This window comes from Canis lupus, chromosome 23, assembly GCF_011100685.1.
Source record: "Canis lupus familiaris isolate Mischka breed German Shepherd chromosome 23, alternate assembly UU_Cfam_GSD_1.0, whole genome shotgun sequence".
Classification (NCBI taxonomy): Eukaryota; Metazoa; Chordata; class Mammalia; order Carnivora; family Canidae; genus Canis; species Canis lupus.
The window spans coordinates 9,083,694-9,109,618 of record NC_049244.1 but is presented as its reverse complement, the minus strand read 5'-3'; the positions used below and the strand labels follow the sequence as shown (position 1 = coordinate 9,109,618).

Sequence of the window (25,925 nt, the reverse complement as noted above, 5' to 3'; positions counted from 1 at the left end):
CCTCACAATTGAGACTCACACTGAAACGACTGAACCTGAGCATCAGGAAAATGCCCCAGATGACTTCTATACAAAAGCAGCAGCTACAAATTCTAAAAGTTGTGGCACATTTGCATGACATCCATTCTGCTTCCGTAGAAAAATGACCCCTCTTTGCCAGACTTTTGCCATCCTGGTTTGTCCTTGTAACATGGCAATGATCTGCTCCTGAACCAGAGAAATTAAGATAGGTAAACAATGGCTGTAAATTAGACAAACAGTCAAGACTTTGGGAAAACCAAGACAGCTGCTTGGTTCTTCCCAGCTCCCTAGCAGACAAGGGAAGAACCAAAACATTCTTCGGTTTTTGCATTCATTCGTCCACTAGAGTGCATCTAATGACTCAAATTATGAATTTGGTATGGAGACTTCCATAAAATTGCAAAACCGATCTACCAGTAATGTCTGGCCTGTCAGGTCCACGATCCTGGATGAACTATGTTTGTCCCCAGAGGCCTCAGAACTCCTCCCTCTGGGCCCTCTGAACATCTGTGACCAGACTTCATTCATCTCACACTCAGTATAGGTTAGCAATAGTCCTAGTATAGGACTAGCAAATAGTCCTCGTTACTATCTGAATGCTTTCCCGATGTGTTGAAGCCCTCCCCTGCCCTGCCCTCCCAGTGGCAAAAAATCTGTTCGAGAGTGTGTTTCCCACTTGGGATATACCTTTGTCAACATGAAAGCAAAGAACCAAAGTCAGAGGAAATACTTATTTGGGATTAAAAAATTGCAGTTTGGGAAGCAGAGACTCCAGTGATAATCAGAAAAGTGCCGTACCTGTGGGATGAAACCAGGGGTTTGGATGAGAAAGAGGACATGGAGCGAAGAGTTGGATAAGAGAAAATGAAATGGTCAAGGGGCTGAGCCGCTAACACACATTCATGGTCAATTCTATCAGTGTTAGCGAACGAAACCATCCCTGGCCTGCCTGAGTTAGCTATTCTGCGTTCAGAAAGTCCATGACATGACCCAGGTTCATGATCAGGATGACTGTTGTCCTGTTGACTTCTCAAACATTTGCTTGTGAAACAGTTGCTGCTTTGCCCAGTCCAGAGATTCTGGCCCAGTTTAAACAGACAGGAGAGGCGGTCTCTCTGTTAGGGCCACTCTGGCTCTATTCCAAAATGGTTCCAATCATGTCAATTTTTCACACCTTCTGCAATCTCCAGTAACCAAGACACCAATTCAGCAGGCAAATCACACGAGCCTTAACAAAAGTCTTGCAAACATCTCAGAATTATCACTGACCCTGTCACCCTCAGTCAGCAGGTGATGTCGAGACAACTAATGGGATCCTCAAGCTTAACATTTTTAAACTTGTCCAAACTACTGAACTCCCCTGGCCTTTGGTCTTGCTGATTATTTCGGGCAAGGTTATTTGTTATGGGAATCAGTACCCACAAGAGACCACATGATTTCTGACACAAACTACAAGTCCAGAAGTCTTCCTAAAACCACCCTCAGGAAACAAACAAGCGGTGGTGGAAAGGGAGGTGGGCGGGGGATGGGGGTGACTGGGTGACGGGCACTGAGGGGGGCACTTGATGGGATGAGCACTGGGTGTTATGCTATATGTTGGCAAATTGAACTCTGATTAAAAAAAGAATATGTAAAAAAAAAACCACCCTCAGCTTGGATAATTTGCTAGAAAAATTCACTGAACGCTGTTTTAGTTGTGGTTTATTACAGGGAAAGGATACAGATAAGGTTAACTAAGAGAAGGGGTGCATAGGGCAGAGTCCAATCATGAAGCTTCAGGCTGTCCTCTTCTGTGGAACCACAGACACTGGCATTATCTCCTACCAGCCACAGAATATGACGGTATGCAGAGAGTAAGTGATGAGACCAGTAGGAAAGTCCCCCCAAGTCTTCAGTGTCCAGGGTACTTATGGGAGCTCGGTCACACACTGCACTGCACAGGTGATCGACCTTTCATCCCCAGTCCCTGCCGGGTGTGGATGAAGACTGTGGTCTCCAGTTTATCTGACAGCATGGCCCACAGCCCCTGTCTTAAGTCTCATTGTTAGATTGCCTTGTGGCCAAAGTCCCCAGGCAAAGAGAGACATTTCTACAGGCAGGACATTGTGGGGGCCTGGATACACCTCCCAGACCTCTCTCTGGGTGAAGTTAATCCTCACTATATATCTTACTTACAGAGACCAGTAAGTGATTTCTTTGCATGGCCTTCCCTGGGTTAAACACACAACTCTTGCCCCAACATTCACACCACCACTTATTACCCACCATCAAGCCTAAAACCTCTGCTTCTTCCCCTCCCTCTCCCTCTCCTTCTGTTGTTCCCCCTGCTTGTGCTCTCAATCTCTCTCTCTGTCAAATAAGTAAATAAATAAATCTTTTTTTAAAGATTTTATTTATTTATTCATGAGAGACACAGAGAGAGAGAGAGACAGAGACAGAGACACAGGCAGAGGGAGAAGCAGGCTCCATGCAGGGACCCCAATGTGGGACTCGATCCCAGGACCCAGGATGACACCCTGAGCCGAAGGCAGACGCTCAACTGCTGAGCCACCCAAGCATCCCCAAGCAAATCTTTTTTTAAAAAGCTTTTAAATAATAAAATCTATGTTATCTCTTATTTTTATCTGTTTATGCTTTTGCTTATTGTTTCTTCCCTCCATTAAGAATGTAAGCCTCATGAGAGCAGGAAATTTTCTCTTCTTTATTCATCCCTGCATCACCTGCTTCTAGAACTGCACCATCCAGTACCAGAGCCACTAGCCACTTGTGGCTCGTGAGCACCAGAATAGTGGCTATCCCCAAATTGACATATGCAATAAGGGTGAAATAGACACTGAATTTTAAAGACTTCATATTTTAAAAAATGCAAAATATCTCATTAATAATTTATAGTATTGGTTATATGTTGAAATGATATTTGGGACGTACTGGGTTGTATAAAATATATTATTGAAATATATTTCAACTGTTTCTTTTTTATAAACTTCTTTAATGTGGCTGTTAGAAAATTAAAATTACATATATGGCAGGGTGCCTGGGTGGCTCAGTCAGTTAAGTCTGCCTTCAGCACAGGTCATGATCTTAGGGTCCCAGGATTGAGTCACATCAGGCTCCCTGCTCAGTGGGGAGTCTACTTCTCTCTTTCCTCCTTGGCTCCTGCTCTCTATCTCTCTCTCTCTCTCAAATAAATAAAATATTTAAAAAATAAAATAAAATAAAATTATATATGTGACTCAAATTGGAGACTTGCAATATATATCAGCACTGAACTGAAGAGACGTTAGCAAACTTTTTTCTGTAAAGGATTAAACAGTAAATACTTTAGGTTTCATGGGCCATATGATCTCTGTTCAGCCCTGCCGTTGAGGCATGAGAGCAGCCATAGACAATATTTAAACAAACAGGTATGGCTCTATTCCAATAAAACCTTATTTATCAAAACAAGCAGCCTCACAATTTGGCCTATGAGCATAGTTTGTGATCTGTGATCTAGAATATTGTGTAGTCCATAGTAAATATTCAGCAAATATTGAGTAAATGGATAAAAAGAAGGCTAATACGACAGAGCATGGTGAGCCAGAGGCAGCCTGGTTAGCTTGTGTTGGAGAATGTAGGGCCAATCGCATGTGGATTATATTTTATGCCATTGGAAGGCTCTAAGCAGGATAGTGATAAAATGTGATAGGCAGAAAGAGAAACAAAAATGACATTGTAATACAATTATTTTGTGTTTTATTTATTTTTCTTTTTTTTAAGACCATTTATTTATTTATTTATTTTGACAGAGAGAGAGCGTGAGCACAAGCAGGGGAAACAGCAGAAGGAGAGAGAGAGGAAGAAGCAGTTTCCCCACTGAGCAGGGAGCCCGATGCGGGGCTCTATCCCAGGACCCTGGGATCATGACCTGAACCAAAGGCAGACGCTCAACCACTGAGCCACCCAGGCGCCCCGTTTTTATTGTTTTTAAAGATTTTATTTGAGAGACAGCACATGTGTGCACAAGAGTGGGGGGAGGGGCAGAAGGAGAGGAACAAGCAGACTCCCCACTCAACAGGGAGTGGGATCCTAGGACCCTGAGATCATGACCTGAGCCAAAGGTAGACAGACGCCCAACTGAACAACCCAGGTGCCCCATTTGTGTTGTATTTATTTACAGTACTTCTTAACTGGTTAGTCTTTGAGAGAAAGGTATGAACTGAGTATTTGTGTCTCTAACCCCAAATTTGTATGTGGAAGTCCAAACCCCCAATGTGATGGTATTTGCAGAGGTGGCCTTTGGAAGGTAATTAGGGTTAGATGAGGTCATGAAGGGTGGGGCCCAATTGACAGGGTTAGTGTCTCTATAAGAAGGAGCTCTCCTTGCACCCCTCCCCTCCACTGCCCTGAGAGGACACAGCAAGAAGGTTGGCATCTGCAAGCTAGGAAGAGGCTCTCACCAAAAAACCAAATCTTGACCTTGGATTTCCCAGTCTCCAGAACTGTGAGAAATAAATTCCTGTTGTTTAAGCTGCCCGGTCCCTGGTATTTTATTATGGCAGCCCACACTAATAGACAAGCTATTGATTTTTTTTTTTTTTGCCCACTTTGTAATCAGCCACCTGGTGACATTCTATATTCCACTCAAGAGCAATTAGACCAGACTGAATAAAAACAAACATAATTCATCCACTCTCCTGGCCATGATCGCTTTAGACCTGAGAAAGCATTCCTTCTATACGGCTGTTCCCCAGAAATATTCCCCTTCCTTATTTGTGGCTAAACTGGAGGGACAATGGTTTCTATAAATGAATAATACATTTAGCAGTATAATCTCTCATATGTTCTTTCTCCCATCTCTTCTTCTAATCTGATTAGCATGCATGAAAGTGAGAGAACGAGTGAACTCTGCTGTGCAGTAACACTGGCAGAGCAAGAAGATATAATCCAGTACCAGCTAGAAAATCTTAGAAGGCTATTCATACTCTTGCTGTCAAGAGGAGAATGTGTTGGAATAAAAAAATTTTCTTCTACCGAGTTAGGTTCAGTACTGGGGGTCTGTGAATTAACCAACAGCAGACACAGTAAGAGGGAAGAAGCCAAAGCTTTACCAGGGACCCTTTTGTGTATTGGCTCCCCAGATATCCAGGGACAGAGGTTTATAAGCCCTCTTGGTAAGGAGAAAGAACTTCTATGGAATAAATGCTTCCATAGTTTACTAGTTTACATAGTTTTAGATAAAGTTTACTTAAGCAATTACTTATCCTGGTGATAATGGTTAGTCTCCTTTCTTGCTGTAAACCTCCCAGAGAGGGAGGATCTATGGCAACTGGATTTTTCAGGAGGTCCTGCTTTCATCTGCCAAAGAAGCTTAGATGAGGTTTTTCTGTGGCTGCTGTGCATTCAGATGTTTTGAGCTTAAAATCATCCTGATGCTACTGAGGTCCATTTTTAACCCCTCCAGGTGCAAAACCATTCATGTAATGAGACCTTTTCAAAGGGCATTTCCTATCTCAGAGATTTTAGTCAAAGCTTCCTGGGTAAGAAAAATGTACCCAGGAGCCACCCCACCCCCAACCCCCACCCCTCGCCGTGTGAAACAAAGCACAAGACTTACAGAAAGTTGGCCACTAAATTGGTTTTTGACCTTTAGTCCAACACGTGCCAGCAGGCAGAAGTTTCAGACTAGAAGTGAAACTGGAAAGAGGTTTTCTTTTAATATGCTTTTTCAAAAAAGATTTTATTTATTCATGAGAGACACAGAGAGAGGCAGAGACATAGGCAGAGGGAGAAGCAGGCTCCTTGTGGGGAGCCTGATGTGGGACTCGATCCCAGGATCCCAGGATCATGACCTGAGCTAAAGGCAGATGCTCACCACTAAGCCACCCAGCTGCCCCTGGAAAGAGGGTTTCTTGAAGGAAAGTGTTGTCCTGCTCCCACCTCAGGTCTGATAGGGGCCTTTAAGAGCACCCCTGGGGAGCCTGGCCCCTGGGCTGAGTGGAGAGTAGGAGGCAAGAGGGCTGAAGGTGTCCTGCAGCACACTCGAGATGCGTATGCAGGTGGGGAGATGGCGTAAGCAGGCGTCTTGGGGTCATGTCGCCCTGTTTAGGGAATGGCCTTCCCATGGGTGGCATCTGTAGCATACCCACAGGGCAGTCCAAATGAGGAAGAGCCAACGTTTGGGCATAGGACCGTTCCAGAGGCCACCACCAACATTTTTCCTGCCCTGTGTCTCTCCTCCCTCTCCTTCCTACACCCTGAGTCTGGAGCTACAGTGGATGGGTAAGGGGTAAAGGGAACCACGTCCGGAGGGGAAAGAGTGAGGTAACTGGCTATACCCTCCTTCCCTACCGAGTTTTCAAGCTGAACCAGGGCAGCTTCCCATCATCCCACCTTGTTCACCTCTCCCGCCTGCCCAGCTTGCCTGTTGTGTTCTTACCTTCCAGAGTCCAAGTTCAGGGGACAGGGCAGGGAGAGAGGGAAACGGCAAGGAGAGAGATCACAGGACTGGTACTTTCCTAAAGCATTGATTCCTGAGCTTGGCAGATGTTCAAGGCTGGATCTTTCTATCATGGGGTGTTTTGAAGGTTCTTTGAGGACCCCTTCCCAAACCCCATCCCCCTATTACTGACATGGTAGATGGACCTCCCAGCTCACTCCTGAGAATTCCCATTTAGCCACTGGATTAGAAGTTTACTCCAACAAATATTCTCTCTTTGGAGTTCCCATTGGGCTCCAGGCAGCCCCCCTGGGCAAGGACTTTGAAGAGGTCTCTCTCTACCTGGGACCCTAGTATTTTCTATTCAGACATCCTAGTCTCCTTTCTAGATCCATCCACCTGACAACAGGCTTGCTCTACCAGGGCCCACCTCTCAAGGCCTGGGAGTGGCCATGGGGAGGGGAGTTTATGGATTCCACATGGACCTGCAGCCTGGGGCATCCTCACATATACATGGTCCCCTCACAGTGCGGAACAGAACAAGGACAGGAGGAAAAGACGGGTGAGGCCAGAGTCCATTTGTATTCATGCTGCTGGTGCAAATGTTAGGGGAGGGGAGGAGGCTGATGTGTCCCCAGCAGCTCGGCAGAGAGAACAACAGGTGCTAAGATCCTCAAGTGGGAGAGAGCTTTGTGCATCTGAGGACAGGACAGGGAGTGAAGGAGAGGGTGCTGTGACGCAGGGTTAGGGACACAGATGGGGCCGCTTCGCTCAGAGCCCTGGGAGCCCTGGCGGACTTTGATCTCATCCCCAGCGCAATGGGAAGCCTTGCTGGGAATGAAAGGTAGGAAAGGGTGGCCTGGGCTTCAGCAGGGGCTCTGGAGGTGGTGTGACTGCGGATGCTCACAGTCCAGCCACACTGGAGATAAGATATTTCCATACTTGGAGGTAAGGTGGAAAGGTGAGGTGCCTGGAGCCAGGGAACCTTGTCGTGCTTCAAATTCAGCCAGTGAATTATAGTGCTTTTTTATTCATTTATTTATTTTACTTTTTCTTAATTTAAATTCAATTTGCCAACATATAGTATAACACCCAGTGCTCATCCCATCAAGTGCCCTCCTAGTGCCTGTCACCCAGTTACCCCATCCCCCGCCCACCTCCCCTTCTGAAACCCTTTGTTTCCCAGAGTTAGGAGTCTCTCGTGGTCTGTCTCCCTCTCTAATTTTTCCCAGAATTATAGTGCTTTGATCACACTCTGTTTTCCCAGCTGGACAGTAAATGCCATGACAGCACAGACAGAGCCTGTCCTGTTTACCCTGTATCCCCAGCTCCTAGCAAAGAGCCCGACGGAGAGGCTCTCATAACTATTAATTTCATGAATTGTATCTATTCCTGCATGACGAACTTCCTCAAATTTTAAGTGGCTTAAACAGTTACAATCATGGGGCACCTGGGTGGCTCAGTGGTTGAGCATCTGCCTTTGGCTCAGGTCGTGATCCCGGGGTCCCGGCATCAAGTCCCACATCTGGCTCCTCAAGGGAGCCTGCTTCTCTCTCTGCCTATGTCTCTGCCTCTCTCTGTGTCTCTCATAAATAAATAAATAAAACCTTAAAAAAAAAAAACAATACCAATCATTTTGTCCACAGTTCTGCAATCCGAGATAGTTCCTCTCTGCTAAGCAAAGCGTCAGCTGGAACAACTCGCCTGGGGACTGGAATACCCACTTGTAAGATGGCTTGCTCTTGTGGCTGGCAATTGATGCTGGCTGTTGGCTAGAAACTCAGCCAGTGCCGTGGGCTGGGGCCTCAGCTCGTCTCCATGTAATCTCTCTATAAGCTGCTTGGGCTTCCACACAGTGTAGCGACTGGGTTCCAATGTCCCCAGAGAAGCAGGTGGAAGCTGTGTTGCCTTCTATGGCCCAACCTCAGAAGTCATAAAGTGCCCTTCCACTAGTCCCAACTCTGCCTGGATGCAAGAGGATGAAATATAGACTCCTTTCTACCAACTGAAGGAGTGTCAGAGTTGCATTATAAGGGACATGGGATGGAATAGGACATACTGGAGTGACCATCTTTGGAAAATGCATTCAGTATGTCCCATGAACAACAAAGTCTTGTTTGGCTCAAGGGGGAAGGGATGTATGGAATTTTCTAGAAAGGTTCCCCTGTAACTGAAAGAAGATAAAACTTTGAAGTCTAGAGGGTGAATTGGCAGTTATGATGATAATTCACTTGCGTGTTCTATCTGCTTCTAACCAAAATGTAGGCTCCGTGCGGATATATATAGCTAGAAAGAGAGAGAGAGAGAGAGAGAGAGATCTATATATAAAATCTCCAGTGCTTAGACTAGAGCCCAGCACATAGTAGCAGTGCAAAGCATCTTGCAGAATAAATAAATGAGATGATAAGATGTAGTCTTGGGAGCCACCTGGGTGGCTCAGTGCTTGAGCATCTGCCTTCAGCTCAGGTTGTGATCCTGAGTCCTGGGATCGAGTCCTGCATCAGGATCCCCGCAGGGAGCCTGCTTCTCCCTCTGCCTATGTCTCTGCTTCTCTGTGTCTCTTATGAATAAATAAATAAAGTCGTTTTTAAAAATAATAAATTAAATTAAATTAATTAAATGCAGTCTCGGTCTGTAGAGGTGAAGTGTCACTCGAGGACGTGCTGCCACCTGCTGGGCACTAGGGGTCATGCCAGCTATTTCCAACCTTCCACTTGCCCACCTGCCTTTGGAGCTCTGCATCTCTCTTGCCAGAGGTGCTTTCCTGACCTTTATTTAGTTTTTGACAACAACCCTGACGCCTATATTGGTTTCCACTTGACCACCGAGAATTGTGAGGACCAGAAGAGTTACATACCAGGAGCATCTCTCCTGGGTGCCTCCAACATGTTCACCCCTCGCCCTCCACAGCCCTCTGCAGCCTGGAGGTGGCTTTTGGGCCAAGTCTCCAAGGGTGTCCTTGGTGAATCTGGCAGCCCCTTCTTGCTCCTTCTCTTGCTCTATGGGGCACTGAACAGGGACGCCCCCTTCCCTCCTTGAAGTGCATTCCTCCCTTGGCATCTTCCCAGACCAAATCCTCTTGTGGTTTTCTCCTGTCTCCCTGGCTGCTACTTCCTTCTGCTACTCTGCTGCAGTCCACCATCTCCCCCGTCTGTCCCTGAGCCTGCCCTTCCTGGCAGAGCTCTGGGAGAGCGCCTCTCCTGGCTGCTGCACCCCCCTTGCCCACAAAAGGCTGCCCAGTGTCTGTCCCCTGTCCAGAGGTCCAGAGGTCCAAATACCATTATCTGGACCCTGAAGACTGGCTCTGCCACCTTACCCTCATCTTGTTCAAAGTCAGCCTGTCACCCCATCTGCCAGCCCCCCTGCCCTCCGCCTAACCCCCCTTGCTGCCTCAGGGACAGCTGGGGACCGCCCCTCCTCACAGTCAAGTACACTGGACAGTCTGCCACCTCAGACAGCTCAGCAGGCACTCAGGCACCTGTAAGCTCTTTCTTTTTTTTTTTCTTTTTTTTTTAATTTTTATTTATTTATGATAGTCATACAGAGAGAGAGAGAGAGGCAGAGACATAGGCAGAGGGAGAAGCAGGCTCCATGCACCGGGAGCCCGATGCAGGACTCGATCCCGGGTCTCCAAGATCGCGCCCTGGGCCAAAGGCAGGCGCCAAACCGCTGCGCCACCCAGGGATCCTGTCCTGTAAGCTCTTTCACGTTTCGTCTGTTCTACCTCCTGAGAACCCCGCAGACTCAGGCCCTCAGCCCTTCCATCCCTCCTCTCTGCCACCACCAATCTTCATCACTTGGGACTTAGGCTGCTGGGACCTGCTCTCATCACCTGTCTCCTATGACCCAGACTGCTCCTGAAATAAACCCTTCGGAATGGGGCCCAAACTCTTTGCCTGGCACTCACAACTTGGCCCCATGCCCACTGTGCAAGACCACTCCCCATGCACTCAAGTCACACAGCATGTGTCACCCCATCCCCACCTGCATCGATGCCCACTCTCTTCCCTCTGCCCAGAAGCCCTTCCCTCTTAGCCCACCCCTACTGTCCAGACAGGGAAACAGAGGCTTGGAGAGCTGATACGACCTGTCCAAGATGTGAGCTGGCAAGTGAGGAGCTGGGGCTTCAGGGGAGGGCCTCCTAAACCAGCTCCTTCACTACTCCACAGGGTCCCGGCTCTGCTCAAGCCTCTGGCTCCCCATGTGTGAAATAGGAGGATGAAAGACTGGGCTCTTCCTTGTCTGACTGCCCCTAACCAGGATTTCTGGAGTCTGAGATGCTCTGAGGCTCTCTGGTGACCTGAGGGTGCCGCACATAGCTGCCTGAGACCCCAGCCCGCCGCACAGGGGAGACTGCTTAGGCCGAGCTCCAGGCTGGCTGGCTGCCCGTTGCAAGTGGGCAGGCGTGGCCTCCCGCCCGCCCTCCGCTGCTCCGGGTTCCACTCTGTGAGGTTTCTATTCCTGTGAGGCAAAGTACCACAAACTTTATTGGCTCACAGTTCTGCAGCTAATCCAGAAGTCTGGCATGGCAGGGCGGGGCTCTGGGCTCTGCTCAGGGAATCAGGCTGGAATGAGGCTGAGCCTCATCTGGACCCTGAAGAAAACTCCTCTTCCAAGTTCATGCAAGATGCTGCCGGAATCCAGTTCCTGCCATTGTTAAGACACAGGTCCCCATTTCCTTGCTGTCCCCCTGGAGCCTCTCTGTTCCTTAAGGCACCACATTGCTGCTCACGTGCTCCCTCTATCTTCAAGTCAGGGAAGGTGTGCCAAATCCCCCCAGGCCTGCAGTCTCAGCGACGTCCTCTCCTGCCACCCGCAGAAGAAAGCTCTCCACTTCTAAGAGCCTTCCCTGATTGGGTCAGGCCCACCCAGATAATCTCTTTATTGTAAAATCAGCTGACTCGGGACTTTAATCGCACATGCAAAATCCCTTCCCAGCAGTGCCTAAGTAGTGTTTGATGAATCACCAGGGAGCAGGAATCTAGGGGGACCATCATTCTTTTTTTTTTAGATTTTATTTATTTATTCATGAGACACACACAGAGAGGCAGAGACACAGGCAGAGGGAGAAGCAGGCTCCCACAGGAAGCCCAACGCAGGACTCAATCCCAGGACCCTGGGATGACGCCCTGAGCCAAAGGCAGATGCTCAACCACGGAGCCACCCAGGCATCCCAGAAATTAATTTTCTCACTGTTCTGAAGGTTAGAAGTCCAATCAAGGTGCTGGCCAGTTTGGTTCCTCCTGAGGTTTCTCTCCCTGTGTCCTCACGTGGCCTTTCCTCTTTGCACACCCATTTCCAGCATCTCTTTCTCTTCTTATAAGGGACATCAGTCCAGTTGGGTTAGGACCCTACCCTTTTAGCCTCATTTTACCTTAATTATTACTTTAAAGGCCCTCTCTCCAAATACAGTTACATTCTGAGGTCTGGGAGTTAAGGCTTCAACATATGAATTTGAGGGGGACACAGTTCAGTTCCTGATGCCCATCATCTCCTGTCATCAAGTACCTCTTCCTTTGGAGGACTCAGATCACAGGCTACCTCCTCCTTGAAATCACCCCGAGTGCCCCGACTTGGAGTTTGCTTCTCCTGCCCCAGGGAGCCTCAGCACCAAGCGGGTACCTCTGTCCTCACCAGGTCCATCTCCTACTGAACTATGGGCTCCCGGGGCAGGCTTTACAGGCTGCCACGTCCTGGGAATCAGCCAGCATAGGGTGTGGCTCCCAGTGAGGGATCAGTAAGGACTGGGGAAGGAAAGGGGGAGGGGAAATTCTCCAGCAGTATGCTAACAGGGTCAAAGGGCAGGGCCCCGTCTCAGGAGGCTGCCAACTGCTCCCCTCCCTGGCCACAGGTGTTCTGGGGTCCCCAGAATCTATGCAGGACCAACAACAGTTCTCCAAGCCCAGGGATTAAGGGGCAGCCACCTTCAGGCTTCAGCTATTCTATCAGGCAGGGCTGGGCATCTTGGTGGTGGCCGTGTGAGACCCAGGTCTGTCTCATTGCCATCACATCCGTCCTCACAGAGCATTCCCAGGGGCCAGACCACCCTGACCCCTGGGGGCAGGAAACCTGACCTCTGGTCCTTGCTGAGCCTGTCACTTCTCAGAGCCTTCATTTCCTCGCCTGTAAAATGGACACACAGAGACTGGTCCCTGCACCTCTCCCCCATACCCTCTTCACTCCACTTCAGTGGACAGTCTCTGTCACAGCTTCCCACCTCAAACCCTTGTGTCTCTTGTCTGAGGGGCAGGCCGGAAGTATAGGAGAGCTGGGGCTTCCCAGATCATCCCTCAAGCAGCCGGGGTGAGGATGGCTGGAGGAGTAGCCCAGGCTCCTTGTCCTGGTGACACATGTATCTGCACCAGCTCCCAGAGGCCCCCCGGTGGGATCAGGCCTCAGCTTGTCCACAGGAGTAACCTGCCTTCCTCCTGCCCCCAGTTCACTTCTATACCCGCCTCATTACCTTCCTCCCTCCCAGTTAAGTCACTTGCTCCCAAATGCTCCTCTTGGGGGTCAACTCTTGGAGGATCCCAAGCTAGGTCGCTAGGGAGCAGAGAACTGAAAGACCTTCAGAGGTCATACAAATAGAGACAGGCTGGTGATCTGATCCCAGCAGACTGACACCAGATCCCATGCTCTCAGAACCCGCTCTGCTGCCTCTCACGTGGTAGCCACATTCCTCTGGCAGGAGGGAGGAGGCTCTGCCCTCCAGAGTGCCCACCCTCAGAGCTGACCCCAGAGTAGAAAATCCCTATTCTGGGTTCAGATGGTTTTATCAAGAGGCGGAGCAGATCTGTCTCCTGCAGGCCTGGGACAGACCCAGTCTGGCTCTCAGAGCTGTCCCTTGGCACCTATGTCTGCTTCCCAGCTAGAGGGAAGTCAGGACTGCCAGCCAGAGCCTTGAAGGGCACTTGCTTTCAGACCAAGAGGACAGACTGGGATCTGGGACCTGGAGAAGCTGGGGGTGGCAGGAATCCAGGAAAAACTTAAAGAGCTTAGTCATTTATTGAGCTTCTAGTGTGCCAGGCACAGCTCTAAATTCACCGTGTGTGTGTGTGTGTGTGTGTGTGTGTGTGTGTGTGCGCGTGAGAGAGAGAGAGAGAGAGAGAGAGGTATGTTCTTCACAGCAACCCTTTGAGGCATGCACAATTATTACGCCCATTTTAGATAAGGAAATTTGAAGAATAGAGGGGTAAGGACTTGCCAAGGTCACACAGCTAGTGAGTGTCACAGGTGGGATTCACACTCAGGCAGACTGGCCCATAATCATCCCTAGACCCTATGTCTCTCCTGAAACTTCCGGTGAATCTGCCTCCAGCTACTGACTCTGAGCTCTGCCATCGCGTGCCAGCTCTGCAGGGAGACTAGGAACTTCTGACCAATCCCCAACTTTGGCGGAGCCCCACTTGGAGGGAGGAGCTGACAGAGGAAGGCGCCCTCAAGACGGAGGAGGTGTGGGTTCCAGAAGGAGAGACTGGCGGCCCTGGAAACCACCACCCCTCCCCCAAGGCCCTTCTGCCTTTGGACAAAGATTGATTAATCAGCACAGCCATTCAACCTCGGCGGATTTATGTATTCCCAGCCTCATTCCCAAGATGCTTCAAGGGAGCTGAAAAAAAGAGATGTGCAATGTCTCCACCAAAGATACTCTGATGGGGCGCCTGGGTGGTACAGTTCATTAAGTGTCTGCCTTGAGCTCAGGTCAAGATCTTGGGGTCCTGGGATCTGGCTCCACACTCAGTGGGGAGTTTGCTTCTCCCTCTCCCTCTCCTTCTGCCCCTCACCTTGCTCATGATCTCTGTCTCTCAAATAAATTAAAATCTTTAAAAAAAAAATACTCTGATAAATCATGTCTCGTAATCGACATTCTCGTGATGTGGCACTGTTGGATCATTACACATAGGATGACTAACTTATTCTGGTTTTCTTTGAGTTTTCCAGCTTTAAAACTGAAAGTCCTTTATTCTGGGAACCCCTCAGAGACAGGCAGCAGTTGGTCACCCTCATTGCACAGGATACAGCCTGCAAAGCCTGCTGGCTAGACTATGAATGCAGCTCAGAGCTACCTGACAGCCAAGGCAGAGAGGGAAATAACCTTTGTTGTGAGATTTTTGGTGTTGATAGCAGTAGCAGTGCAACAGAACTTTCCACAAGAATGTGTCCAGCATGGTAGTTACTAGGCACGTCTCTATGGAGCACTCAAAAGGTGGCTGGTGTGAATTTTTTTTAAAGATTTTATTCATAAAAATAATAAAAATAATAAAAAATAAATAAAGATTTTATTCATTTATTCACGAGAGACAAAGAGAGAGGCAGAAACACAGGCAAAGGGAGAAGCAGCCTCCATGCACGGGAATCTGGTGTAGGACTTGATCCCAGGACCCCAGGAGCACTACCTGAGCCAAAGGCAGACACTGAAAACACTGAGCCACCCAGATGCCCGAGAGGAACTCAGTTTCAATGAATGAATTTATTATAGTAAATATAGTCATCTGTATTGAAAAGGACAGTGGTACTGGCTAAGAACAAACCAGATGATCAGGAAAAGTCTGGGGAGCAGGCAGGCAGGTGGAAAAGCACAAGGGAAGCCAAAAGAGAGAATGGATGCAGGAGAAGGGGTCCCCAGATGCCCCTCTCTCTGGCCCCACGTTAGTGCAGCATGACTCATGCTGACTCAGTGGAAAAAGTGGGCAGTGCCTGGTATCACTGCCAGGCTGTCAGAAGAAGACCCTGTTGTGCCAGGTAACAGAATGCACCTGTATGGCCTTGGACCCAGAGCCTGGGTGAAACGCCTCCTTCATGAGCGCACTGGATGCTCCCTGATGCCCCTCACCCTTCCTGGTCAGGATGCCAGGATCTCTGGACTCTGCTAAGCACCTTGGGTTCAGGGAAGCCAAAAAGGGGGAGGCATGACCCCCCGCAGTCGTCTGTGACTGGGATGCTGATGACTCCAGGATCAGAAATAACCCCACAGTCAGCTTGCGGCAGGCCACTCCTCCCTTCCCCTCCATTCCCAGAAGGTCTGGGCCCTGAGTCAGAGAGGAGAGTCCAAAAGTAAACAAGAACCCAGATAATCTGCCATGAAAACCACAGGACCATTCTGTGGAATTCTTTGATAAGTCGATGAAGAGCTGAGGCCTAGAAATTCAGATGTCTTTCCCGCACTCCAGTTGTACTCTGGACTACATAGACCAGTGCTATGGTACATGAACAGGAAGGACAAGAGAGGGGATGGGGGAGGAGAGCTGGGCTTACCCTTGTCCAGGCCAGGAGCAGAGGAGAGGGCCCAGGCCTGCCCTCTGGGGGCCTCCAGTCTCCTGGCACAGTGGACACACATATCGGGAATAGTCAGAGGCCAGTCCAGAGTGGTGGGTGGGGGGGTAGGATAAGGGGGTAGGGTATCCAGGTGTCAGATCTTGATTCACTCCCTCAAAATAGTCTGGGACACCTACACCCCACACCATGGCTGAGTCACTGACCCCAATCCCCAGATGAGACTTGAATGAAGCTGTCCCCACTCCTCTTCCCCTCACAGCAGAAAGGACATGTAACTGATTCCCTGGGATGGAAGGGGAACTTCCACAAGCCCTAAAAATAACTAAGCCACTTCATACTCTGAACTTAGCCTCCCGCCCCCCTGCCCCCACCTGGCCCACCCCCTCGCCAGCAAGATAAAGGCAGCTGCTAGGGCTGGCAGACGACAGAGACCCGAGCCAGGGCAGCAAGAAGGCGTCTAACGAGGCCAGCAGAGCAAGACAAACCCTGCACAAGAAGTCCAAGAGGAAAGACAGACCATTAAATCACACCTGCCACAGATAAAGAGCACCCCTCCGCCAAGTGGGACCTCCAGGTGAGTAGCCCACCCTTTTGTCTTTCCAGGGCAGGCTGGCTCTGTGGGCTGGGATCCCCCCATGGGCAATGTGGATGCCTCTCAGGGTGGTGTGTAGCAGGATCAGCTCTGGGTGGAGGAAGGGGGTCGCAACTGGATGTAGGTGAGTAGAGGGGTCCCTGATACCAAGATCCCGTGAGTAAGTTAAAAAAGTTAAAGGAGCCTTAGCATGAGCTCCATGGGAGCTTTCAGAGTGGCTGCCACAGGCCTGAGTCCCACAGAAGAGACAGGTTCTGACCAGTCTGGCATCATTCAGAAAGGCTTTCAAGAGTAGGTGGCCTGGGATTGCCATTTTTAAAATTCAGGTACAGATCTCTTCAGGCTTCAGGGCATCCTCTCAGGGAAGCCCTAGGCAGGCCCAATCCCCAGAAGAAAGAGGGACACAGGGGACCTGAGTGGCTCAAAGGTTGAGTGTCTGCCTTGTTGTGATTCCTGGGCCCTGGGATTGAGTCCCACATTGGGCTCCCCACAGAGAGCCTGCTTCTCCCTCTGCCTTGTGTCTCTGCCTCTCTCCGTATGTCTCTCATGAATAATTAAATAAAATCTTTTAAAAAAGAGAGAAAAAGAAAGAAAGAAAGAAAGAAAGAAGAAGAAAGAAAAAAGAAATAAAGAAAGAAAGAGAAAGAAGAAGAAGAAGAAAGAAAGAAAGAAAGAAAGAAAGAAAGAAAGAAAGAAAGAAAGAAAGAGAAAGAAAAGAGGAACACAAGAGAGGTGGGAGGGAATGGGGCTAGAGGTTAGGGTGTAGGCCCAACTTGGCATTGCTAGGACAAACCCCATGCCCAGCTGTTACAAGCGAAAGTCTTGGCATATCTGGCACTAGGAATATCTCCCCAGGGCTGGCCTGAGCCCAGCTCCCCACCTATCATGGCCGAAGGCCTGGAGTAGAAGGCAGACTTTGCCCCAGGCCACAGTCTTGCCCAGTAAGAAAGCTCTTGGGGCAAATCTGGAGCCCCAAGGTAGGAGACCAGGTCTGAGCCTTCCCAGATGTAGAGACCTGTGGAGGAGGAGAAGCAGACCTGGGGTCACCCTGAGAGGCCGGCTCAGCCCTCAGAGGCCAAGTTCTGGCACACTTCTTGGGGTTCAAGCCTGACCCTAAGTCTGGTTGTCCCAGTTCCAATTCCGCCCACACCCCATCTCTGTCCTTGCCCTTTAGAAACTGAAGCCCTAAGGAGTTTCAGGCCAGGCAGGGGCAAGGGCGGGAGGGCCAGGCGTCAGAAAACCTTTGGGTCTTGCTACTACCTTACAGAGTGCCCTGGAACAGCTCCTTTCCTGTCTCTGGGTCTTAGTTCCCCTGTCTAAACAAGGAGGGGGTTAGGTTCCTTGACCTCTGAGGGTGTATAGTTCCAACTTTCCCGGGGCTCCATGATTCTAATACTTTGTGACGATAGCAGGGATTGTGGAGATTCCTGGGGTCAGTGGGTGGGGTGGAGCTGTGGCCTACACATGCCATCTGCTCGGGCCACATGGTTGTGACAGGACAGGGAGGCATGGTTTAACTTTGTTCCTCTCAGAGCCCAGAGAGGAAAAGAACCCCCCAGAGCATGTGAGGAGACTTGGGCTACAGGTTTTAGTTTTCCCTCTTCAGGGCTCTGGTGTCTGGTGTGCAGACTGGATGGCTATCTCAGAAGGGGGGTGGCAGGGGCTCCTGGGAGCTCAGTCAGTTAAGGAGCTGACTCTTGATTTCGCTCAGGTAATGATCTCAGGGTCCTGGGATCCAGCCCCGAGTCTGGCTCTGTGCTCAGCAGGGCGTCTGCTGCAGGATTTTCTCTCTCTCCCTCTGCCCCTGCTCCTGCTCGTTCTCACACACTCTCTTTCTGATATTGATAAGTAAATCTTAAATAAAACATAGGAAGGGGGTGGCAAACAGGTCTCAATTCACCCCACTTCTGAGGTGGAAGAGGAGGAAGTTCTGCCCCCCACTGTGCCCCGTGTCCCTAAACCTCCCCCCACCACCAGGCCCCAGCTCTGGTTGTCCTGCAGGCCAGGCACCTGATAGCAGCTCAGGAGGCAGGGGGCAGGATCAGGGAGCCCAGGACAGAGAAGGAGATGAGCTGGGTGAAGGAGCCCAGGTCCCAGTGACTGGGCCTGGGCCTCCCTGCTGAGCCCTGGGCTGCTGGGCCGAGGCCAGGACCTCAGCTATATTTAGCATGAGTGTGGAGCAGAGCAGTGGGTCAGGGGCAGCGAGAGGGGGGACATGCTTCCCATTCCTTCCCTACTGTCCTCTGGGGACTGTCAGTACACCTGTCACAAGACAGATAAGACACAGAGAGGACAGAGACCAGAGAAGGGCTTGAGGGGTGAGAGGCCATGGAGGGGTGGGGGAGCTGAGGAGAAGCAGTGCCTTGATGGAAGCTGATTGACATGAAGAGGGAGAAAGAGAAGCATAGGAGTTTGGGACTGGTCGCCTATACTGGGGAAGATTCTCCATGAGCGAGGGCAAGGCAGGGCTCTGCAGTAAGGTCTCTGTCCACTGCCTTCCCTCCCTGTGGGTGTCACCCTCACACTCTGCGAGGGGTGGCTGCTGGGGAACAGAGGGGCACCACAGCCAGTAAGAAAGTTTCACACCCCCTTCCCTTGTATCTTGCAAGCAAGGCCCCCAGTAGGGTCTAGGAGCTAGAGCCAGCCCAGCCTGTCCCTCACCCGCCCAGATCTGATTCCTTTTACACTTCGGTTTCCTTGTCTTTAATTGTGAATGGTTGGACTAGAAGGTCCTTGAGATCTCCCTGGCTCCCACTTTCTGAATCTTGGGGTATGGCACAGAAAACTCCCATCCGGGATTCAGAATCTGGCTCTGCAGACCCGTGAGATGGCTGGCAAACAACTGCCCCTCACAGAGCCTCGGCCGCTTCTACTGGCATAGGCTGCGGCCCCTGCTAAAGCTCCCCCTGACCAGAGGGATGGAGAGGAGTTGAGAGGCAAGAGGTTAAAGGCCAGACAGGTCTCCCGGCAAAGTGGCAAGTTCGCCCTCTGGTGTTAAGAGAGGGAATTTCTCCTCCATGGGAAATCGTCACCAGTTTAGGGCCCTGCCTCTCCTGGTGCTGGAACCCCATAAGGCAGGATTCCGTCCGGGGGGGTTCACTAGGAGAAACTGACTTTAGTAAACAAAGGTGAGGATGGAGCATGTCCAGCTTGCCTCTTGGAGGTTTGGACACCCCTGTAGGGCTAAAGGACAGAGTTGCATGTACACTGTACGCTGCTTGCTCTCTAGCAACCGGGTAATTCTGGGGATGCAGGACCCACTTTAATGGATGGCTCCATATGCCCTAAGTTCAAGACTTTTCACATACCAACCATGCAGGTGGCAGAGTGATACCCAGGTGAGGTCTGGAGAGGGAGGGAGTCTCTAAACACAGGTCACCGCAGGACCACTCTGCCCCCGGGCCCGGCCCCCTGTCATTTCTCCCAGCTACCAGCACCATCCTCATCTCTGCCCCTTCTCCTCAGAAGGATGGCCAAAGCCCAGACGCAGGCAGCCCCCATGCCGACCCTCCCGACGGCCGCTGCAGAGGACCTGCCCCTCCCGCCCCCCCCAGCCCTGGACGATCTGCCGCTGCCACCGCCCAAGGAGTCCTTCTCCAAGTTCCACCAGCAGAGACAAGCCAGCGAGCTCCGCCGCCTCTACAGGCACATCCACCCTGAGCTCCGCAAGAATCTGGCCGAGGCCGTGGCTGAAGACCTGGCTGACGTCCTGGATTCCGAGGAGCCCACTGAGGGTGACGTCCAGTGTATGCGCTGGATCTTTGAGAACTGGCGGCTCGATGCCATTGGGGACCGTGAGAGGCCGCCTGCCAGGGAGCCCGTGCCCGGTGGCAATGTCCAGGCCACCTCCCGCAAGTTTGAGGAAGGCTCCTTTGCCAACAGCACAGAGCAGGAGCCAGCCGGACCTCCGCCATCCGGAGGCGACGTTCGTGCAGCCCGCCAGCTGTTTGAGACAAAGCCGCTGGATGAGCTGACTGGCCAGGCCGAGGCGCTGGAGGCGGCGGTGAAGGAGCCCGAAGCCAGCGGCGATGTCCAGGGTACCAGGATGCTCTTTGAGACGCGGCCGCTGGACCGCCTGGGCTCCCGCCCCTCCATCCAGGAGCAGAGCCCCTTGGAGCTGCGCTCGGAGATCCAGGAGCTGAAGGGCGATGTGAAGAAGACAGTGAAGCTGTTCCAAACAGAGCCACTGTGTGCCATCCAGGATGCAGAGGGTGCCATCCACGAGGTCAAGGCTGCATGCCGGGAAGAAATCCAAAGCAATGCAGTGAGGTCTGCCCGCTGGCTATTTGAGACCCAACCTCTGGATGCTATCAACAGGGACCCCAGCCAGGTGCGGGTGATCCGGGGGATCTCCCTGGAGGAGGGGGCCCGGCCCGATGTCAGTGCAACTCGCTGGATCTTTGAGACTCAGCCGTTGGACGCCATTCGGGAGATCTTGGTGGATGAGAAAGACTTCCAGCCATCCCCAGACCTTATCCCTCCTGGTCCAGATGTTCAACAGCAGCGGCATTTGTTTGAGACCCGAGCCCTAGATACTCTCAAGGGGGAAGAGGAGTCTGAAGCACAGCACCCACCCAAAGAGGAAGTAGTCCCTGGTGATGTCCGTTCTACCCTGTGGTTATTTGAGACGAAGCCCCTGGACACACCTAGAGACAAGGTCCAAGTGGGTCACCTGCAGCGAGTGGGTCCCCGGGACCATGAGGGGCTCATATCTGAGCATCTATCCAGAGATGGCTCCTCAGCAGCATCCCACTCTCAGAGTGCCGCCCAGAGGGATGGGGTGAAGGGGGACGTGAAGGCCTTCAAGAACCTTTTCGAGACCCTTCCCCTTGACAGCATCGGGCAGGGTGAGCCTTCAGCCCATAGGAGTATGAACAGAGCAGAAGGAACTGATTCTACTGGGCAGTCCCAGGACGTAGGGTCCCCAGTATATGCCATGCAGGATGGCAAAGGCCACCTCCATGCCCTGACCTCTGTCAGCAGAGAGCAGATAGTTGGAGGCGATGTGCAGGGCTACAGATGGATGTTTGAGACACAGCCTCTGGACCAACTGGGCCGAAGCCCCAGTACCGTGGATGTGGTACGGGGCATCACCCGGCAGGAAGTGGTGGCCGGAGACGTAGGCACTGCCCGGTGGCTCTTTGAGACCCAGCCACTGGAGGTGATCCACCAGCGGGAACGGCAGGGACGCCAGGAAGAAGAAGGAAAGAGTCAGGCAGGTTCCCAGCCTGAGGCACTCCCTAAAGGTGACGTGCAGACCATCCGGTGGTTGTTTGAGACATGCCCCATGAGTGAGTTGGCAGAGAAGCAGGGGCCAGAGGTCACAGAGCCCACAGCTAAGGCCAAGCCCCGGTCCTGCACCTGGATGTTTGCGCCCCAACCCCTGGAGAGGCCAGAGGGCTCCAGGGAGCAGCACCTACAGGTTAGCCAGATCCAGGCTGGGGAAAGACAGACAGACAGACATGTCTTCGAAACTGAGCCTCTGCAGGCCTCAGGCCGTCCCTGCGGAAGAGGGCCTGTGCGATACTGCAGCCGAGTAGAGATCCCTTCAGGGTCAGGTATCTCGGCAGAAGGAGGTTTTCCAGGCCCTGGAGGCAGGCAAGAGGGAAGAGCAGGGGCCCAGGGTCCTCCCCGAGCCCATCTCTGTGGGCTCCGTGCACAAGTTCACCTGGCTCTTTGAGAATTGCCCTATGGGCTCCCTGGCAGCCGAAAGCATCCGAGGGGGCAACCTCCCAGAAGAGCAGCCCACAGGCCCCTCGGGCAGCAGGGTGCCCGAGAGGCAGGAGACCGGGGGCTGAGGGGACCCTGCGGACCCTGCACACTCTGCCCGGCCTCTTGCACGACGGGGGCATCCTCATGGAGGTCCGAGGCCCGGGGGAGCTCTGCCTGGCCAAGTATGTGCTCCCAGGCCCGGGGGAGGGGGGGGCCCCGCGTCCGGAAGGAGGAGCTGGTGTCTGGCGAGCTTCCCAGGATCGTCCGCCAAGTGCTGCGCCGGCCAGATGTGGACCAGCAGGGGCTGCTGGTTCAGGAGGACCCAGCGGGCCAGCTCCGCCTTAAGCCACTGAGGCTGCCAGCTCCAGGCGGCAGCGGGAATATTGAAGACACAGACTCTGAGTTCCAACAGCTGCTGGCCTGCGGCCTGGGGACCTCAGTAGCAAGGACTGGGCTGGTGATGCAGGAGACAGAGCAGGGCCTGGTCTCGCTGACTGCCTACTCCCTGCAACCCCAGCCGAACAGCAGGGCCCCTGAGAGGGGCAGCGTGCAGCTGCTGGCCAGCTGCATAGACAAGGGAGACCTGAGTGGCCTGCATAGTCTGAGATGGGAGCCACCAGCCGATCCAAGTCCAGTGCCAGCCAGTGAGGGGGCCCCGAAGCTGCCCCCAACTGAGAACATCATCCATGTTCCCCCCCTGGACCCCAGTATGGGGCTGGGGCATCTCAGAGGCCCGGGGGGCACCTCCCACCTCCCACAGACCATGGAAAAGCCAGTGCCTCTAGCTGGGGAGAAAAAGCAAGAAGATAGTCACACTGGGCAGAAAGGGATGGCAGCTTGGGGAAAGTCCGAAGAAACCACTACTACCCCCCTGGGGCCTGGGGCCCCGGACCTCCAGGCTGCCATGCAAGATCTGCGGATGGCCACCGCCGAGGCCCAAAGCCTGCACCAGCAAGTTCTGAATAAACACAAGCAAGGCATTAACCCTGGAGCCACCTCGGCACCCCTGGAGCCACCTCGGCCAGCACCGGCTGTGGCCACTGTGGCTGCTCAGAGCCACACTAGGCCTATGGCTGGAGGCAACCCCAGGATCCCGGCAGCCCCCAGAAAGGTCAGTGGGGAACAGAAAGCACCTCCCAGAGGGCTGCCTGGGGGGTGGGTGACTATTCAGGATGGCATCTACACTGCTCACCCTGTGAGGACCTTTGAGCCACCTGGGGGTGTCCAGCCTTCTGAAAGAGAGCCCCTCTCAGTGCAGGCTCCCAGCCCACTCCAGGAAGGCCCAGGCCGGACTCTGGGGCCTGGGCGGGAGGAGCCTGGGGGCGGCACACAGACGGCCTCAGGACCTCCAGAGAAGGCAATGGCAAGAGATGGCCCAGGAGGGCTCCAAGCTGCAGAGACCACCCTGAAGGTTGCCTCTTTAGCCCACCCCCCTCTGGCCTCTGGGCCTCTGCCTGCGGGTGCCAGTCTGCACTCCCGTAATGCCTCTGTTCCCCCTCCTCCTCTTCTCCCAGCTGCTGTGACGGGACCTGACTTCCCAGCCCAAGCCCGCCTTGATGAGGACTCTATCCGGCAGGACTCCAAGCTTCTCCCCTCCCACGGCAGCCCTGCCAGCCAGCGGATGCCTGGGGAAGCACAGACAAGGACCCCAATACTGGAGCCAAAAATGCCCCCAAGGAAGAAGCCTCCGCTGCCTCCCAAACCTGCCCACCTAAGCCAGATCTGCCCTCCTCAGAGGCTGCCCACGCCCTCAGCTCTATCTCCCAGCTCCTGCAAAGAGTCAGGGCAAGGAGAACACAAGCCAGGTGAGAGAGACGCAACCACCCTTCGGCCAGCCAACATTCCCACCACCGCAGGCCAGGGATGCGTGTCTCTGTCTGGAGGCCCCAGTGAACAGAACCAGCCCAGCCCCCAAAGCGGCCCCAGCACCATGGCTTCCAGACCTACTGAGAGCCAGGCTGCCAGATGCCATGACCAGAGCCCTAAGTCCCCCAAGTTCTCAGCTCTCAGCAGCCACCGTCCCCGCACCACAGGAGGGTCCCCATCCCCCAAGAGAGAGGCCCACAGCTGGTTCCCAGCAAGGGGCCCCTGAGAACACGGAGATTCTGCAGGGAAGCCAGCAAGAGCTCCAGGGCCTGCTGAGCCAGGTGCAAGCCCTAGAGAGGGAGGCCACAAGCAGTGTGGATGTGCGGGCACTGAGGAAGCTCTTTGAAACTGTGCCCCAGCTGGGAGTGGCCCGCCCGGCTTCTGCGGCCCCCCACAAACCCAAGGCCTCTGTGGTGCAGGCCTTTGGGGAGCTGACAAAGTCAGCACAGAGGTGGCCCTGCTGAAGCAACAGACACTAGCCAGGCTGCTGGACATTGAGGAGGCTGTGCACAAGGCGCTCAGCTCCATGTCCAGCCTCCAGCCTGAGACTAACACCAGCGGCCATTCCCAAGGACCGTCCAAGGACCACAGTGCCTGCAAGAGCAGCGACACAGATGGGAGTAAAGCCAGACCTCACTGCTCCAGCCAGGGGGTCAGAGGGCAAACTGCAGTCAAGAACCAAACCCAAGTTGCAAGCCAGACTGAGGTCCAGAGTCAGGCCAAGGTCAGAAATCACACAGAGGCCGGGGGTCAGGCAGCCTCAGTCATCCCTTCCCCCAGGAGGCCAGAGACATTGAGAGAAGACTCAAGCCTCCCTGGAGCCTTGCCTTCCAACAGAGATCCATCTTGTTCCCCAACCTTCATCTCCATTGAGTCAGCAGTAAGGAAGCTTCCAGAGGCTCCCAGCCCCAGGGGCATCTTTGAGGTCTCAGTGAAAAGCACACACCTGGCACAGGCTGGACTCCACCAGAAAGGGCTCCAGGACAATGCTGGAAAGAAGGAAGTCACCCAGTGCCCTTGGCAGCCTGAGCCTGCCCCCGCCTTAGCCAGCCCTCTGCCCACAGGGCAGCAGAAGAACGTTCTGGAGCTGCAGACTGGACTAGATGGTTCCCGGTGCTATGAAGCCACAGGAACGGTTACCCAGCAGTGTGATGGGGTGGACCAGTGCAGGAGCCCGGTCCTCCTGTCCTCTACCACGGTCACGGAGCAGGCAGAGATGACCAAGGGCCCAGGCCCCCACCTCGAGCTCCACGCTTCACCCCTGCTCCGGCAGTTCCTGCGCAGCCCAGCCAGGCTCAGCGGTGCACTGGCAGAAGCTGAGACAGTGCATGCCCCCTGTGGCTACTCCCAGCCGGGGGCCCAGTGAGCTCCTCTGCCTCCACCACAGCCTCCCACAACCTCCCACTGGCACCACAGCATCACCCTGCAGGGCCCTGGGACCGAGGTGGGCACATCCTCCTGTGCACATGAAGCAAGGACCAAGAAGAAAGGGCATCTTCCTGGACGTACAGGCAGGTTCCCTCTCCTCAGTTCCATCAGTAGGCTCAGTTGTTGCAAAAGGTGGGGAAGAAAGGTTGGGAAGAGCTCCGCCAAGTAGCATGGGCCTGGGAGTAGCACGGGTGCTGGTTGCTGCTTGGAGGATGGAATATGTACAGACACGTGTGTTCCTCACACAGGCCTGGCCCACAGGTCGACCCTAAGAAGGAGCCCCCTGAGTGATCCTCCCCTCTCAGCTTTGTTTTTTCTATTATGAGTCAAAATGTTCTCAGCCATCTGCTCCTTAATTCTTGGAGAGGACAGGGACAACTGGACCACGGGATCAGTCTCTCTGTTCAAGGTTGGTCCGACGGCTCTAGAAGCCCCTTCATCACTAACTCTATCGCTCAGCGGGTCATCCTGGCAGCCCAAAGGTCACACAGAAAACCTCGGCAATCAGCAAATGTCCCTAAAGCCAAAGATGCTGCCTCTCCACCCATACTGCCCTACACTCTGCACCCCAAATGGAAAGGATACAGTCTGAATAAACACAAGTTTTAGTCTGTC

The 25,925-nt window shown here is 52.9% G+C and overlaps 1 protein-coding gene and 1 pseudogene across 1 annotated transcript; both read left to right on the top strand.

Annotated features, from left to right (window-relative positions):
* LOC100687413 overlaps positions 1–17,493 on the top strand; it is a 25,533-nt pseudogene extending 8,040 nt beyond the window's left edge.
* XIRP1 (xin actin binding repeat containing 1) lies at positions 16,149–25,925 on the top strand. Its single transcript, XM_038570490.1, is given in 7 exon segments — positions 16,149–16,286; positions 19,770–21,855; positions 21,857–22,093; positions 22,095–22,223; positions 22,225–24,044; positions 24,046–24,317; positions 24,320–25,925. Coding segments are annotated over 6 exon segments (5,469 nt in total). The 5' UTR covers positions 16,149–16,286; positions 19,770–19,773; the 3' UTR covers positions 25,249–25,925.